Source organism: Zingiber officinale, chromosome 1B (genome assembly GCF_018446385.1).
Source record: "Zingiber officinale cultivar Zhangliang chromosome 1B, Zo_v1.1, whole genome shotgun sequence".
NCBI classification, from domain to species: Eukaryota; Viridiplantae; Streptophyta; class Magnoliopsida; order Zingiberales; family Zingiberaceae; genus Zingiber; species Zingiber officinale.
Window position 1 is genome coordinate 97,531,446 of NC_055986.1, and position 16,197 is coordinate 97,547,642.

At 49.2% G+C, this 16,197-nt stretch overlaps 1 protein-coding gene across 1 annotated transcript; it reads left to right on the forward strand.

Annotated features, from left to right (window-relative positions):
• Positions 1-3,520: 3,520 nt before the first annotated feature.
• LOC122040270 (enoyl-[acyl-carrier-protein] reductase [NADH] 1, chloroplastic-like) lies at positions 3,521-16,011 on the forward strand. Its single transcript, XM_042599601.1, has 6 exons — positions 3,521-3,592; positions 3,666-3,777; positions 4,024-4,079; positions 4,154-4,205; positions 4,376-4,417; positions 15,988-16,011. Exons 1-5 carry the CDS (start codon positions 3,521-3,523, stop codon positions 4,387-4,389), a joined length of 306 nt encoding a protein of 101 aa, XP_042455535.1. The 3' UTR covers positions 4,390-4,417; positions 15,988-16,011.
• The last annotated feature ends 186 nt before the right edge of the window (positions 16,012-16,197 follow it).

Below are 16,197 nucleotides of genomic sequence, written 5' to 3' on the forward strand. Positions count from 1 at the left end.
TCCTCTGACGGATCTGCTGTATAGCTGCTGTGGTATCTGCTACTAGATGCGTCTGACTCTAGTTCTTCTGCTCACCACTCTCATACCACAGATTCGAGATCTACACCTCCGCCCATAGAGAGCCTCGTAAGGTGCCATGGCGATGGCCTGATAGTTGTTGTTGTATGTAAATTCGCTAAGCTCGGATATTTGCACCAACTTCCTGAAGTCTAGGGCACATGCTCGAGCATATCTTGATGCACCGATTTACTCGCTCCGAGGATGGAAAGTCATCTTGAACTTTAACCGTGCCCAAAGTTGATCGTACACACCCGAGTGTGATGTGAACCCACTGTCTGATATAATGGTTCGTGGGACTCCATGTAGTCTAACTATCTCCTTGAGATACAACTGTGCTAGCTGTTCCATGGAGTAGGATATTCTGATAGCTAAGAAGTGGGTTGATTTAGTCAACCTGTCGACTATTACCTAGATGGTATCAAAACCATTCGTGGTTCTGGGTAGTCCCACTATGAAATCCATGGAAATGTCTTCCCACTTCCATTCGGGTATCTGAATGGGCTGTAAAACTCCTCCTGGTCTCTGATGTTCTGCCTTAACCCTCTGACAGGTTAGGCAGGTGCTGACATATCGAGCGATGTCTCTCTTCATCCCAGGCCACCAAAAACGTTTCTTCAAGTCCTGGTACATTTTGGTGGAGCCAGGATGCATCGCATAGGGAGTCTTGTGAGCCTCATCTAAAATCTTCCTCTTTAGTTCCTCCTGATCTGGAACACAGAGTCTGTCGCTAAAATACAACACCCCGCTATCAGATACTCTGAATTCTCCACTTTCTGTTTCTTCTAATCCTTGCTTGATTTTCTGAATTTCAGGATCTTGTTCCTGAGCTGTCTGGATGTCACCAAGCAAGGTAGACTCTAATGTCATAGTAGAGAGCTGTCCAACTATGAGTTCGAGACCGAAATCTGTGATCTCTTTCTGTAGGGGCGGTGACATGGCTGCTAGAGATAACAAGGTAGCACTGGACTTTCTGCTAAGTGCATCTGCTACCCTATTTGCTTTTCCAGGGTGGTAGAGGATGTCTATGTTGTAGTCTTTAACCAGTTCTAGCCATCTGCGCTATCGCATATTCAGATCCTTCTGAGTGAAGAAGTACTTCAGACTCTGATGATCTGTATACACTCTGCACTGAGCCCCATACAAGTAATGTCTCCAAATTTTGAGAGCGAACACCACTGTTGCAAACTCAAGGTTATGAGTAGGATAGTTCTTCTCATAATCCTTGAGTTGTCTAGAGGCGTAGGCGATTACCTTGCCGTCTTGCATCAGCACTGCTCCTAGTCCCAACTTAGAGGCATCACTATATATATCAAAGCTATCTGTGTTCTCTGGTAGAGTCAGGATATGTGCACTGGTCAATCTTCTCTTTAGCTCGCTAAAGCTGTTCTCACAGCCCTCTGTCCACTGAAATTTTCTGTTCTTTCTGGTAAGAGCTGTCAGTGGGGAGGCTATCCTGAAGAAGTCCTCTACGAATTTTCTGTAATAACCTGCTAATCCCAGAAAGCTCCTGATCTCACTGGCATTCTTGGGTCTTTTCCAGTTACTCACAGCTTCTATTTTACTGGGGTCTACCATAATACCATCTTTTGAGATGATGTGACCCAGGAAGGACACCTGATCTAACCAAAATTCACATTTTGTGAACTTGGCGTACAACTGGTTCTGCTGGAGGGTCTGCAGTACTATTCTCAGGTGCTCTGCGTGTTCTTCCTGAGTTCCTGAATAGATAAGGATGTCATCGATGAAGACGATAACGAACTTATCTAAGTACTCTCTGAATACTCTGTTCATGAGGTCCATGAAGGTAGCTAGAGCATTTGTCATGCCAAAGGGCATGACTACGAACTCGTAATGTCCGTATCTAGTTCTGAATGTTGTCTTGGGTATATCCCCTTCCTTGACTTTCACCTGATGATAACCTGATCTGAGGTCTATCTTAGAGAACACTGCTACTCCCTTTAGCTGATCGAACAGGTCATCTATTCTGGGAAGAGGATACCTGTTCTTGATCGTGACTTGATTCAGTGCCCGCACTACAAGAAATTTTGGATTTAACCACACCTAATAGACAACAGTTTTTCAAGAAATTGTTGTCTTTTTTCCATTTAACAACAGTTTTATTGAAAACTGTTGTTGTTCACCATAATGTTTTTTAAATAACAACAGTTTTTCAAAAAACTGTTGTCTAATGTATGTCAAAGACAACGGTTTTAAAAAACTATTGTCTTTTAGTGTTGCTTATGTGATAATATACAACAGTTTTATTAAACTGTTGTTTATTGAATGTTATTGAATACTAAAAATATAACAGTTTTTTTAACTTCATGAAAAAAAAACCTAAAACCCACTTCTCCGTGACTCTTCAACGAACAAAAACCTATCTCCGACTCCTCCTTCGCAACTCCTCCGCGAAAGACACTCCTCGTCGCTCTCGCTGCTTTGCCTTTAAAGTGTTAGCGCATCGACTTTTCGGCGCTTCCTTGGGAGGTAGAATTTTCTGAAAATTTTTAGAAATTTTTTAGAATATAAACTGAGTCGGTATGACACGTTTAAGAGGATAAATCGATTAAGCTTAGAGAAAACCTATTTCGAGTGCCAATAAAGTGAGAGTTTATTTATTTAATAACCTACATATATATAATTCTAAACATATATAAAGTGGACATTATCGCATTGTCAAAGAAGAAGAGTTAGGTAATGAATTTCCTTACTCTTATAGTATTGACCTATTCTCTCATATTTGGAGATGTAATCTATGTGTGATTGATTATGTTAATTAGAGTCAGATTGTGAGATATCGAAAAATTTAATAAATAGGGTTATTTGAGAAATAACCTTATAAAATTTTTTCAGAATTTTTAAAAATTTTCTGAGAATTTTTTAGAGCTCGTACGACAGATTTTGAAGGGATCAATTGCGGGTTCGGATAAAGCCTGTTTGGAATATCCGTTTAAGTGAGAAAATGTTTATTTATATAATTCCTTTTCCTTTATTTCTTTTTTCCCCAAATCGCCGAACCGTGCCGATCCCGATCCTTTCTCCCCTTCTTCCTCCTCTGTTCTCTCTGGCGGACGATCGACGCCGACGGGAGCAAGGCTTCAGCTCCGACGATCTTTTCTCTGCCGGCATCGACCCTTTAGCTCATATCCAGTCGAAGTTTTCTCCTCCTCGCTCTAATCTCTCTGTTCTCTCACGGGGACGAATCGACGCCGAGCGTGGACGAATCGACGCCGACGGTCGCCGGTGTAGATCTTTTCTCGGAGCTTGCCGGAGATCAATCAAGGAGGCACGGATCATCTTGATCTCCTCTTCTCAACCCATCCCCGAGTTTTCCTCCCAGTTTTGCCGATCCTTTCTTCCCCGATCCGTGCACCGGCTTGAAGATGCCCTAGGGTTTCGAGGGTAAGCAACCGAAACCCTCGACTTTGTTACTGATGCCTTCTTCTGCTTGGTGCAGGAAATGACAGAGGCTGTGACGAAAGATTTTGGAAGGATTGACATCCTCGTGCATTCTCTTGCCAATGGACCAGAGGTACTACCTTACACCATCATATAATCATGATGTTTTTTTTACTTTAGTTCTAAATTATGGTTTTCATAAATAGGTAACGAAGCCACTCTTGGAGACATCTAGAAGAGGGTATCTTGCTACAATTTCAGCTTCGAGTTACTCTTTTGTCTCCCTGCTTCGGCACTTTCTTCCAATAATGAATCCAGGTTTCTTTCGATTCCATGAAAACAAAACAATTGCATGTTCCATTTGTGTGTATATTTCAACTTGAGATCCTGACAAGAACATCATTATCAATCCATCATTATATCTTCTTCTTTACGGACAGAATAAAGCAATGCTAGTAGTTATAATAAAACCCAAAATAAAGTTATCAAACAATTCCTTTTCTTGTTGGCACATAGATTTTATATCTCATCTTCACTTTGTTTTGGATGTCTCCGTTAAACATGGCAAGCGGTGCTTCAATATCTTTGACATACATAGCTTCCGAAAGGGCAATCCCAGGGTATAACCTTTTCCCTTGTTTATTCCAAAGTTTATAATTTGGAATACTTGTTTAGTTCTTGCATCAACTTGCAGATACGGAGGTGGAATGAGCTCAGCAAAAGCTGCATTGGAGAGCGATACAAAAGTAAGTTCAACCCTTCTGTAATTGTTGTATGTGAAATTGATTGTCAAGTTCGGCTAGTGTTTGGAAATATTTAAACCCAAACTATATGGTAGTTCACTCATCTGAGATTATATTTGGCAAAATATAGATTCAATAATTTTGATGTTTTCAGCATTTGTTTTTGGATGTAGGTGCTGGCTTTTGAACTGCACTTGCTTGCCACAAAGCATCAGGTAATTATATAATTAGTAACTGATCCGGCAGTAAGAATGGGGAACCCACTTCCTGAAGGGGATCAACCTGAGGACCGATGAAAGGCTGTGCGGTGGATGGCCGAGCCGAGCGGATTGGTAGGTCCGAACGGAGCTAGAGATAAGCCCATCCATGGGCTCATGTTTCCGACGCCAGGGCAGGAAGACCGAGCGAGTCCGCTCGGCAGGGGAGGGGGTCCGTTCGCCAAATAGGGGCGAGGTATAAAAGGTGCCGAGCGGCTGCGATATGAGATCGCGGCATGTCGATGATTAGCCGCACAAGATCGCACGATCTTGCCGTCACATCACGGAGAGGCCTGATATGATGGTCTCATGGACGTCTCACAGATGATCCATATTCATACGGCCCTTCCGACACCCATACACGGCATGGTCAGCGGTGGTTGCTTGATTGGCACGCCTTCTTTGAGAGATCTATAAGGCTTCCATTTCTCCACCGGAGGTATAAAAATCTTCATCTTGAAGCCACCTTTTGTTATTCCTCGCTGACTTGGCGTCGGAGGACACCCTCCTCGGTTTTGTTGCGAGTTCACGAACATTCGAGGATCTAGCGAGCGCCACGTGCCCGGCCATCGATAACCGGTTCGGACAGGATCAAATTGGCGCCGTCTGTGGGAACGCTCCTGCATCCGATCAGAAACAATGGACGAGGCTGGACGACAACACACGGTGACGCTTTCTAGGGAAGAACTCGACGCTCTGGTCGAGATAAGGGCCGCCAAAATTGTTGAACAAAAACAGAAAGCAGCGGCCGAACGGCCGGAGCAACAAGCAACATCTGCGTCGGGTGGCCGAGCGGTATTTCGCACCCCCGAAGCCGGACCAGCTCGGAGAGATAGAGACTCTTCTTCAGACGAGATGCCAAGGCGAGATGACAGAAAAGGGAAAGCTCACCGGGCGGATTCATCTCCCGAGCGGACCAATCGCCAATTCTCGGAGGCTATTCTACGAGACCCTCTACCCAAGCACTACGTGCCTCCGACGATAGGCGAGTACAATGGAACAACGGACCCGGATGACCATCTGGGTAAGTTTGACAACACAGCCACGCTCCATCAATACACCGATGGAGTGAAATGCCGCGTCTTTCTTACCACTCTCTCGGGATCTGCTCAACGGTGGTTCCGGAGGCTGCCGGACGGATCCATCACGAGCTTCAAGGAATTCCGAACGGCCTTCCTCCACCACTTCGCCAGTAGTCGGCGGTATCAAAAGACAAGTGTCAGCTTGTTCGCCATCAAGCAAGAGCCGAGAGAATCGCTTCGAGCTTACATTCAGAGATTCAACCAAGTGGCGATGGACATCCCAACGGCCACTTCGGAGACGATGATGAACGCCTTCACGCAAGGCCTTGCGGATGGGGACTTCTTCCGGTCGCTCATCCGAAAGCCGCCCCGAGATTATGATCACATGCTACATCGAGCCAACGAATATATAAATGTGGAAGAAGCGCAAGCCGCTCGGAAAAAGGAAGCTCCACCGAGCGGGCATCTACTCATGCCGAGCGGAAACAGCAGCCGCTCAGCAGCCCCCTAGAGGACCGAGGGCCGATGCAATCCGATCCCCCCATGCCGGATCTCACGTACAAGAGGTGGCTGCCACTCGGCCCAAGCCAAAGAAGAGGTGGACCCCTATGTTCTGCTCCTACCACCAGACGGATACGCATAACACGAGGGATTGCCGAAGCCTTCCCTTTGTGTCCAATCCTGTTCCCAGGAAAGCCGAGCGACGGTCTCCTCCCACCGACAGGAGACTTAGGACTCATGAAGCTGACCGAACCCGCACCGAGAGGCGACATCAGCAGACACCCGATCGGCACCGATCCCCGAGGCAGGAGAATCGCCGAGCGTCCAGAGAACGATCCCGACCATCCGCTCGCGAAGAAGAAAACAGGAACAATACTTCCCGGCGAATCAGCGTTATTGGACCGACCGGAGGAGACTCAATCGAGCCAGAAAGGCGGGTGTCCGGCACTGCAGATCCACGCGGTCGGTTGTAGCCAGGAGCGGGCAAGTGGACCGGAAATCACTTTCGGACCGAGGACTTGGAAGGAGTAGAAGTGCCCCACGACGACGCGCTGCTCATTAAAGCGATAGTAGCAAATTACACCATTCACCGCATATTTGTTGACACAGGAGCTCGGTCAACATCATATTCAAGAAGGCGTTCGATCAGCTGCAAATTGATCGAGCCGAGCTGCTTCCCATGACGCCCCCGGGTTTACTGGCAACGGTTCAGGTCTGGACAGGATCCGGCTAGCCACCCTCGGGAGAGGAGCCGCCAGAGGACCAGGACAATAAACTTCGTGGTGGTCGACTCTCCATCATCCTACAACGTCATTTTGGGACGACCGACGCTCGGCGAATTCCGAGCGGTTGTCTCAACTTTCCCGTGGAGGACAAAGTAGGAGAAGTGAGTGGAGATCAGCTAGCAGCTCGGCGGTGCTATATAGAGATGATCCGGGCAGAAGCTTGCTCCGCTCGGAAGGCGCCCCGAATCGAGGTAAATGCCATAACCGAGAAACCTCCCGCTTTAATTTATGATGAAAGGAGGAAGTTCAGATCCATCCGACCCAACCGGAGGCCCGACTTTTATCGCCTCGGATCCGGAAGAAGAGCGTAGGAGAAGGCGATCCAATGCCTCAAAGAAATCATGATGTCTTTGTCCGGGTCGACACATGAGTTGCGGAATCGCCAAGCCCGACGCAGATGAGTTGCATGTCCGGCCGGACGCTCTAAAGCAAAGGAAAAGGGACTTCAGCGCTGAACAAAATGCCATCATCCGAGCGGAAGTAGAAACTCAAGGCCGGCCACATACGCGAGGTGCAGTTCCCGAGCTGGCTGGCCAACGTAGTATTGGTCTCCAAGCCGGGCGGCAAGTGGAGGGTCTGCATCGACTTTCGAGACCTAAACAAAGCATGCCCCAAGGACTTTATCCTCTGCCTCGGATAGATCATTTGGTGGACTCTACGGCCGGCTGCGAATTAATTTGCATGCTTGACGCCTACCAAGGATATCATCATCCGCCGCCCGGAGGATCAAGAAAAGTAAGCTTCGTGACTGCCAACGGCACATATTGCTACAAAGTGATGCCGTTCGGATTGAAGAATGCCGGGGCCACCTATCAACGCTTGATGAACAAGGTGTTCAAGGAGCAAATCGGGCGGAATCTGGAAGTTTATGTGGACGACATTCTTATCAAATCCGTCCGAGCGGCCGATCTTTTCAAGGATATGGAAGAAACCTTCCGAACACTGCGCAAATATGAAAGCTAAATCCCGAAGTGGCTGCTCGAGCTAAGAAGCGTTTCTGGGGGAAACATCAGCAAATTCACCCCAATTGCAAGAAGCTACTCCCCAAGAAATACAAGAGAAGTGCAAGAAGTTAATCCTTATGGATATCATCCAGAGAACCGCCGACCGGAGCCTGCCGTTCTTCAAGATCCTGCGAAAGGCCACTAAGTTCCAGTGGGATGAAGAGTGTGACCGAGCATTTGAAGAGTTGAGGACATATCTAAATTCCCTGCCTGTACTGGCCAAGCCGATCGGGGGCGAGTCACTGTATATGTATCTGTCGTCAACTGAGCATGCTGTAGGCTCAGCACTTGTGAGGGCGAGTGGCGAAGAGCAGCCGGTGTATTTTCTAAGCCACATTTTAAAAAATGCTGAATCTCGTTACACCGGGCTCGAGAAGTTGGCCTTTGCTTTGGTTCTAGCCGCTCGGCGCCTTCGACCGTATTTCTTGGCTCACACCATCATTGTCCGGACGAACAGTCCACTCGGAAGAGTGCTGTTGAATCCAGAAGCATCCGGACGGCTTATCAAGTGGACGACAGAATTAAGTGAATTTGACATCCAATATCAGCCCCGCTCGGCGATTAAAGCCCAATCCTTGGCTGATTTTGTGACCGAAGTGCAAAGGCCAGAGCCGGAAGCTATGTGGAGAATATATGTGGATGGATCCTCCACTCGGCTCGGAAGTGGGATCGGAATATTACTACTCTCACCTCGGGAGGAAAAGATGCACTTATCCATCCGGCTAGATTACAAAGCGACTAACAATGAAGCCGAGTACGAGGCCCTTATAGCCGGATTGCAGGCCGCTCGGCATGTGGGGGCCGGTCGGGTGACACTTTATTCGGATTCACTGTTAGCCGCTCAGCAACTCTCCGGCACCTTTGAAATCAACTGTGTTCGGCTTAAGCTCTACGCTGAGGCCTTTGAAAAACTCAAAGCTACTTTCCGAGAGGTGCTTATTCAGAAGATTCCCCGAACGGAGAACCAGGCGGCCGATGAGTTAGCCAAACTCGCGAGTTCAATAACGCCGGTCGCCATTCAGCAACCAATTGAAAAAACGCTGCTGGTGGCGCATGTCGACCGGATGCAAGGCCTCACATTTCCAAGAGACTGGAGGACACCTATTATAGAATTTCTCCGTTCGGGCACCACACCATCCGATGAATATGCAGCCCGGCTCCTCGGAAGAAGAGTCGGTCGATGGAGATCAGCTTTACAAGAAAGCTTTCTCGCGTCCTCTGCTGAAATGTGTAAGCTTGGAGGACTCACACATCCTCCAGGAAGTACATCAAGGATCATGCGGAGGTCCGGGAGGACGCTCGTTAGCCAAAAAGATCCTCTTAGCCGGATACTTTTTGCCAACTTTACAAACAGATGCCGCTCGGGTAGTATCTACTTGCCTTTCATGCCAGAAGTATCACAACTTCTCTCACCGACCGGCAGAGGAGATGAAGGCATCAACCATCTCATGTCCGTTCGATCAATGGGGAATGGATATTGTGGGTCCATTTCCGATGGCGACCGGGCAGAGGAAATTCTTACTAGTGGCGGTGGATTACTTCTCCAAGTGGGTGGAGGCCGAGCCGCTCGCAAAGATTACTGAACAAATGGTTAAAAAATTCATCCGGTTCGGCATCCCTCGCCGACTAGTGTCCGACAAGGCGGCAATTCACAGGGAAGATGTTAGAGGATTGGTGCAAGAGCTACGGCATTGAGCAACATTTCACATCCGTGGCCTATCCTCGAGCAGCGGTCAAGTCGCCAAGCAGGAAATCTTCGTTACTTCGGCGGCTCGAAGGTTTGGGAGCATTGGCGAGGATCTGGCGTCCTGGGTCCACGACGCAGAAAGAAGGGACGGAGTCACACCGTTCCATTTGGTATATGGCGGTGAGGCTGTCATTCCGGTCGAAGTTGGAGTTGAGTCAACCCGGATCCGAGCTACGATGATGACAACGCGAACGAAGAAACATGGAGTGGACTTGGTAGAAGAGGAGAGGGCGAAGGCGTCCGTTCGGCTGATGGCATACCGTCAGCGGATGAAGCAAAACTACAACCGGCGCGTCATTCCCCGATCATTCCAGGTCGGCGATCTTGTTTGGAAGAAGATCAAGCCGGTCGGTGACGTCGGCAAGCTTGAAGCTCCATGGGCAGGTCCTTTCAAAATCATCGAAAAGCTCCGCTCGGGCGCGTATTATCTGGAGGATGAGACCGTGGAGTGCGAACCACCTCCAGCCTTACCGGGCGGGGTGAAAGGTGTATCACTGTAAATCACCATGTGTACATTTTTCGACTGATTACTGAAAATGCAGAAATGAAAGGTCAAAAGAGCGAAAATAAGGCATTATCATCGAAAAACGAAGGCCCCGTGCCGCTCGGCCGGAGGTATATGGGTCGAGTACCGTTCGGACGGAGGTAAATTATCTGAGCCAAAATGCTCGACGAAATAGACCATGAGCCGTTCGGTCGGGAGTACGTTCTCCGCGCTGGGTGACAGGTGCGCTAAATATAAATGTATATACTTTTTCGTCGCCTATATGCTTGCGATGCAGGAAGCAAAAAGATAAAAACACATTGAGCATTCTCCGATGAATGGTTCACCGTTCGGCCGTAAGGTTCATATCCGAAGACCCCAGGCCGCTCGGCCGGGCTGCGTATAGAATATAAGCACCGTTCGAACTTGAAGACCCCGAGCTGTTCGGCCGGGCTGCATACTAGGGTGGCAAAAAGAAAAACCAAAACCCTGCGCTGATCAGGGTGATAGCGGGAGGTTATGGCCTGGAACGAAGGCCTGAGCCGTTCGGCCAGGTGTGTAGTCTCACTGGGACGCGTCGACGAGCACCGTCGTTAAAAATCGAGAGCCGCGCCGACCGGCTATAAATATCCGCGCCGACGAGCCCCGTCGTTAAAAATCGAAAGCCGCGCCGACCGGCTATAAATATCCGCGCCGACGAGCACCGTCGTTAAAAATCGAGAGACGGGCCGGCGTCTATAAATAATCCGAGCGGAAAGTCGACGAGCACCATCGTTAAAAATCGAGAGCCGCGCCGACCGGCTATAAATACCCCAGGCGGACGAAAGCCGCGCCAACCGGCTATAAATATCCGCGCCGACGAGCACCGTCGTTAAAAATCGGAGACGAGCTGGCGTCTATAAGAGCCGCGCCGACCGGCTATAAATATCCGCCGAGCCCGTCGTTAAAATCGAGAGCGACTATAAATATCCGCGCGACGAGCCTCGTTAAAATCGAGGCGCCGCCGCTATAAATATCCAAAATCGAGCCGTATATAAATATCCGCGCCGACGAGCCCGTCGTTAAAAATCGCGCCAGCCGGCTATAAATATCCGCGCAGCCATCGTTAAAAATCGAGAGCGCGCCGACCGGCTATAAATATCCAGCAAGCCCGTCGTTAAAAATCGAGAGCGATAAATATCCGCGCCGACGAGCACCGTCGTTAAAATCGAGAACGCCGACTATAAATATCCGCCGGCGAGCCCGTCGTTAAAATCGAGGCTATAAATATCCGAAGCGTATTAAAAATCGAGCAGCGTCGACCGGCTATAAATATCCGCGCCGCGAGCCCCGTCGTTAAAATCGAGAGCCGCGTACCGGCTATAAATATCCGCGCCGACGAGCCGCGTATCGAGAGCCGCGCCGACCGGCTATAAATATCCGCCCGAGCACCGTCGTTAAAAATCGAGGGACGCCGGCGTCTATAAATAATCCGGGCGGAAACCGACGAGCACCGTCGTTAAAAATCGCGACCGGCTATAAATATCCGCGCCGGCGAGCACCGTCGTTAAAAATCGAGAGACGGGCCGGCATATAAATAATCGAGAGCCGCACCGTCCGGCTATAAATATCCGCGCCGAAGCACCGTTAAAAATCGAGAGCCGCGCCGATCGGCTATAAATATACCAAGCGGAAGGACGAATATCGGAGTAAGAAACTGCGGAAACTATAAATATTAAAGCATTCAGGCCCGAAGGGGGGTTGGTCCTTCGACACTCGGCATTTGTTGACTTCACGCAAGCAGGATACGTGCAGAGCGAGTAGGTCTGCTCACTCGCACTTTATGCAATGAGCCAAGCCTATCGGACGCGTGAGGGAGAAAGCTTAAGAGTACGACTGGCGAAAATTTTACAAGCATTAGTGTTAAGCAAACAGAAGAATATTATGGACAATGGGTAGGAAGACAGGAAAAGGGGCATCGTTTCATTAGAAGAAAAATTATGCCGAACGACACGTACAAAAATTTCACATCCGTCGAGCGGAGGAAGTACAAAAAGTGCTTGAAATAACCCACATCACTCCGGGTCCTCAAAATTAAAAAAGGTGTCCGGGATGTCGTCGATCATGGCCGCCAGTTCGGGAGGGGGAATGCTCAGGTCAGCAGGAAGATGCCCCCCCTTTTTGAAGTACGCCGTGGTGACCTTGACCGCCTCGAGGAAGGTTGAGGAGACGTTGCCACCAAACTTTTCACCAAATCGCTCTGAGCGGATGTATTCTTGGCGCGCTACAGCTAGGCGACTCGACTCTCCCTCCTTATATTTTTTGAGCAACGCCCGGGAAGCAGTTAAGGAATCTTGGAGTGCCTTCAAGTTTGCTTCAGCCTTTGTGCGTTCAGCCGAACGGACCTCCCGTTCGGCGTTCAGCTGGGCCTCCAGATCCTTAGATCGCTGATTCAGCGCATGGACATCTACTTTCATTCTGTCCAGGTCAGCGATCGCCTGCCTCTTCCGGCTACCGGCGCGCTTCACATCTTTGTCACGCTTCTTCACCAAGTCCGCTAGCCGAGCTACTTCAGCAGCCAGGTCGGCAGCCTTCTTCTGTTCGGCCTCAAAAGCTTGTTTCTCCCGCTCGGCCGTGGGACCTTCCGACACTTGGAGTTTTTCCAGAAGGCCCTCCAACTCGGCTAGCCGATGGCTAGTGGCAATTTGCTCAGCCCAGCGCTGTAAGGGAAATAATAATGTCAGGAATCAAACAATAGCATGACACGGGAATGAAGACGGGTTTACCTGAGTAGCCTGCTGCATATTGTTATCGCCGAGCTGCTTGGGCGTCATAAGGGCCACCTGAATCTGGGCGTCCTCGAAGAGTTTGGCGAGCGGACCAGTCAGGGTTATTTCGTGAACGGGGCTCGATGGCCGATCGGCAGACAGTAAATATTCCTCCGATGGGAATCGGAGGGTAGTCTTGATGGTAGGGTGGCCAGACGGCGCTTCTTCAGTCGCGGCCGCCTGATGCGAGGACTCCCCTATGGTGGAAGTTTCGCCCAACCGACGTAAGCGGCGGCGAGGTCGAGGAGGAGAGCCAGAAGACTGTGCGGCAGGCGAAGCCATAGGGGTCCCGATCCGGGATGGCGTGCGGTCGGGCGAAGTTACGCCGATCGGCGCCTGTGGTTCCCCCTCTTGGGCTAGCGGAAGGCGGGGGTCTCTTCGACGTTTCCGCCGAACCTCCAAAGGTGGATCTCCAACCTGGGGAACGCCCAGCTCGGCGGGAGCCAAGGAAACAGGATCGATTTCCGCCTCAACCGCCGCTGAAGCAGATGAGGCAGCTTCTGTTTCAGGAGCGGACTGTGCCCCTCCCTCTCCTGCACCTGCCGGGCGGCTAGGGATTAAACCCCGCTCGGCGAGCTCCTTTTTGGTGGCCGCTTCAATTTCTACAGACTTCAATTTCAAGTGAGCGGTAGCCTTGGAGCGCCACATGACATCAGCTGCAGTGAAAGAAATTAAAATCAGTTAGACAAAAAAGACTAAGAGAGTAAAGAGTCCTTACTCATGCGGAAGGGGAGATTCGCCCGAACGGGAGATAACCCGAAAATATATAGCACCCCCTTCAAGAGCAACTGGTCGATCTTGTATGGACAACCAGTTCGCCGCATGAAGATAGGCTGGATTACTTCTGAACTTGCCGAGCTCCGGCTGGGTCGGCACGGCGGTCTGCCATTGGGTGCGGAAGGCTGGCCGATCGGGAAGTCGGATGAAGAAGAAAAACTCCTTCCAGTGTTTGTTGGAGGTCGGCATGTTATCAAAAAATTTAAAGCCTATTCTACTTTGGAAGATAAAGGTGCCAGGCTCGGATTGTTTGGGGTAGAAGAAGAAATGGAATATCTTAGGGTCAAGAGGAATATTGTGCAACTTAAAGAGGACGACCATCCCAGCAACCTAAAGGAATTCGGCACAAGCTGGCCGAGCGGGATGCGGAAGTAATTACAAACCTCCAGAATAAATGGATGGGTAGGAAATCTAAGGCCGCCCTGGAATTGGTCCGAAAAGAAACAAATGGAGCCGATCGGCGGGTCATGTGGACGGTCGGTCGGGCCGGCTATAATTATTTCGTGGTCATCAGGAAGCCCGTATGTCCGAACAAGGCGCTGGGCATGCTCCTCATCGAATCGGCTCTCCATGGTCAGGTACCAGGGGCCCGAAATGTTAACAGCGGGTTCGGAGGAACTCGCCATCTCAGAAAAAAAATCAAAGGAAGGGAAACGAAAGGAGCGAAATGAGCAGGGAAGACCTATTAAGTGAAGGCAGAGGACTCACTGGGAAGGAAACGGGTGGAAAGAATCACCGATGAGGTGATCGCCGCCTAAAACCAGACACTAGATCGCCGGAGGCCGAAGCAGAAGGCAACGCGCGAGCGAATATGCGGCCAAAAAAGGGACGGAGGCTTTATACGGCCGAGGCCGGTGAGCCACCGCCGTCCGATCCAGGTCACGAGAAACAAGGACGCCATCGGGCCGTCCATTTCAAACGGGTGCGTCCCATCGTAAGTGACGCCGCCGCCACACAAGGGTCGACACGTGGCGCCCTGTCACCGAGTGCAATTAATGCGCCCATACCGCGCATGCTCCGACTTAATGGAGAGGATTTGCATAATTTTCGAGGAGATCTAGACAAGCAAATATCAACATTAAGCGACAAGACAACCAAAATAAAGAGCCGAGCGGCTGAATTTGGCAGAAGGGCCGGACGGCCCCAGTGATATTATAAGCTACGGAAAAGCGGCGACCGCCCGCTCGGACACATATAGTCCAGTCAGTCGGACTCACTGCCTCCTTCGACTAGACTTGAAGGGAAGGCAAGTGATCCGATGAAAATGGGAACCCACTTCGAAGGGATCAACACGAGGACCGATGAAAGGTCATGCGGTGGATGGCGGCAAGCGGATTGGTAGGTCGAGCAGACTAGAGATAAGCCCATCCATGGGCTCATGTTTCAGCGCGAGCGGGAAGACCGAAGGGCGGCGGAGTCCGCTCGGCGAGAATAGGGGGTTGTCCGTTCGGCCAAATAGGCGAGGTATAAAGGGTGCGGCGGCCTATGCGCTCGGCTCGGGATATGAGATCAGCAGAAGCATGTCGATGATTAGGCCGTACACAAGATCGCACGATCTTGCCGTCACATCACGGAGAGGCTGATACAGTAACATGGACGTCTCTCTGACGGATCCATATCTGGACATGGCCCTTCTGACAGACCCATACCTGGGCATGGTCAAAGGCAGGTGGTTGCTTTGATTGGCACGCCCAGGCTTCTTTGAGAGATCTATATAAGGCTTCCATTTCTCCACTGGAGGTATAAAAAAATCTTCATCTTGAAGCCACCTTTTTGTTATTCCTCGCCTGACTTGAGCGTCGGAGGGCCGTCGCCGGGACACCCCTCCCGGCTCGGTTTTGTTGCAGGTTCACCGGAGCATTCGAGGATCTAGCAGGAAGCGCCACGTGCCCAGCGTCCACTGATAACCGGTTCGGACAGGATCAGTAACCATTTAGTGATTGTTAGCATACACGATATGATGGCTTTTCTTCAGTTCAATAGACATGTTTTTACCTACTGCTCTGTATTCCTATGTTCCTTTCTCTGTCTATGCCATGTTTTACATTGATTTTCAATTGCATTTGACTCGAGAATTACCCACGCATGAAATTCTGCAGTTTGTTTATATCACTTGATTATAGAAATTTGTTGAAGAGTTGTCCCGTTTTTGTTTATTTGATCTATGAATTTGTTTGCATTTGCATTATTTTCAATTTCTGAGATGTTAAACACTTCTAGTTGCTTCCTTATACATTGAAGAATGTTTTAAAACATTCTTCAACCTAGCTCTTGATTGTTAATTTTAGTCAATTATAGTGGTAATTGTTAGATCCTTTATTTATTTTAATTAATCTCTATTTGTATATTCCATTATCTAATTAATCAATGACTTATTAATCAATGGTGCTTATTTTTGTAGATGTTTCATCTGATTCCAACACCTTAGGGAGCTTTTATGTACTTAATGACATATTCTGTCTCAACGTGCTCATTACAAAGATTCTAGGATACACTTGGAGGAATGATAACTCGGCCTTATCATCTGGTGTGATTTTAATTAATCTTTCAGTGAAATATTATAAATTTTTTAGATTTATTATGTTATTAAAATTTTAAATAAATATGAAAT

What these genes read in the sequence shown, in the direction of transcription:
- LOC122040270 (XM_042599601.1), top strand. Translation starts at nt 3,521, where the DNA reads ATGACAGAGGCTGTGACGAAAGATTTTGGAAGGATTGACATCCTCGTG. An exon ending in CTCTTGCCAATGGACCAGAG is followed by an intron (nt 3,593 to 3,665) that starts GTACTACCTTAC and finishes TTTCATAAATAG; the next exon opens with GTAACGAAGCCACTCTTGGA. An exon ending in TCTTCCAATAATGAATCCAG is followed by an intron (nt 3,778 to 4,023) that starts GTTTCTTTCGAT and finishes CCGTTAAACATG; the next exon opens with GCAAGCGGTGCTTCAATATC.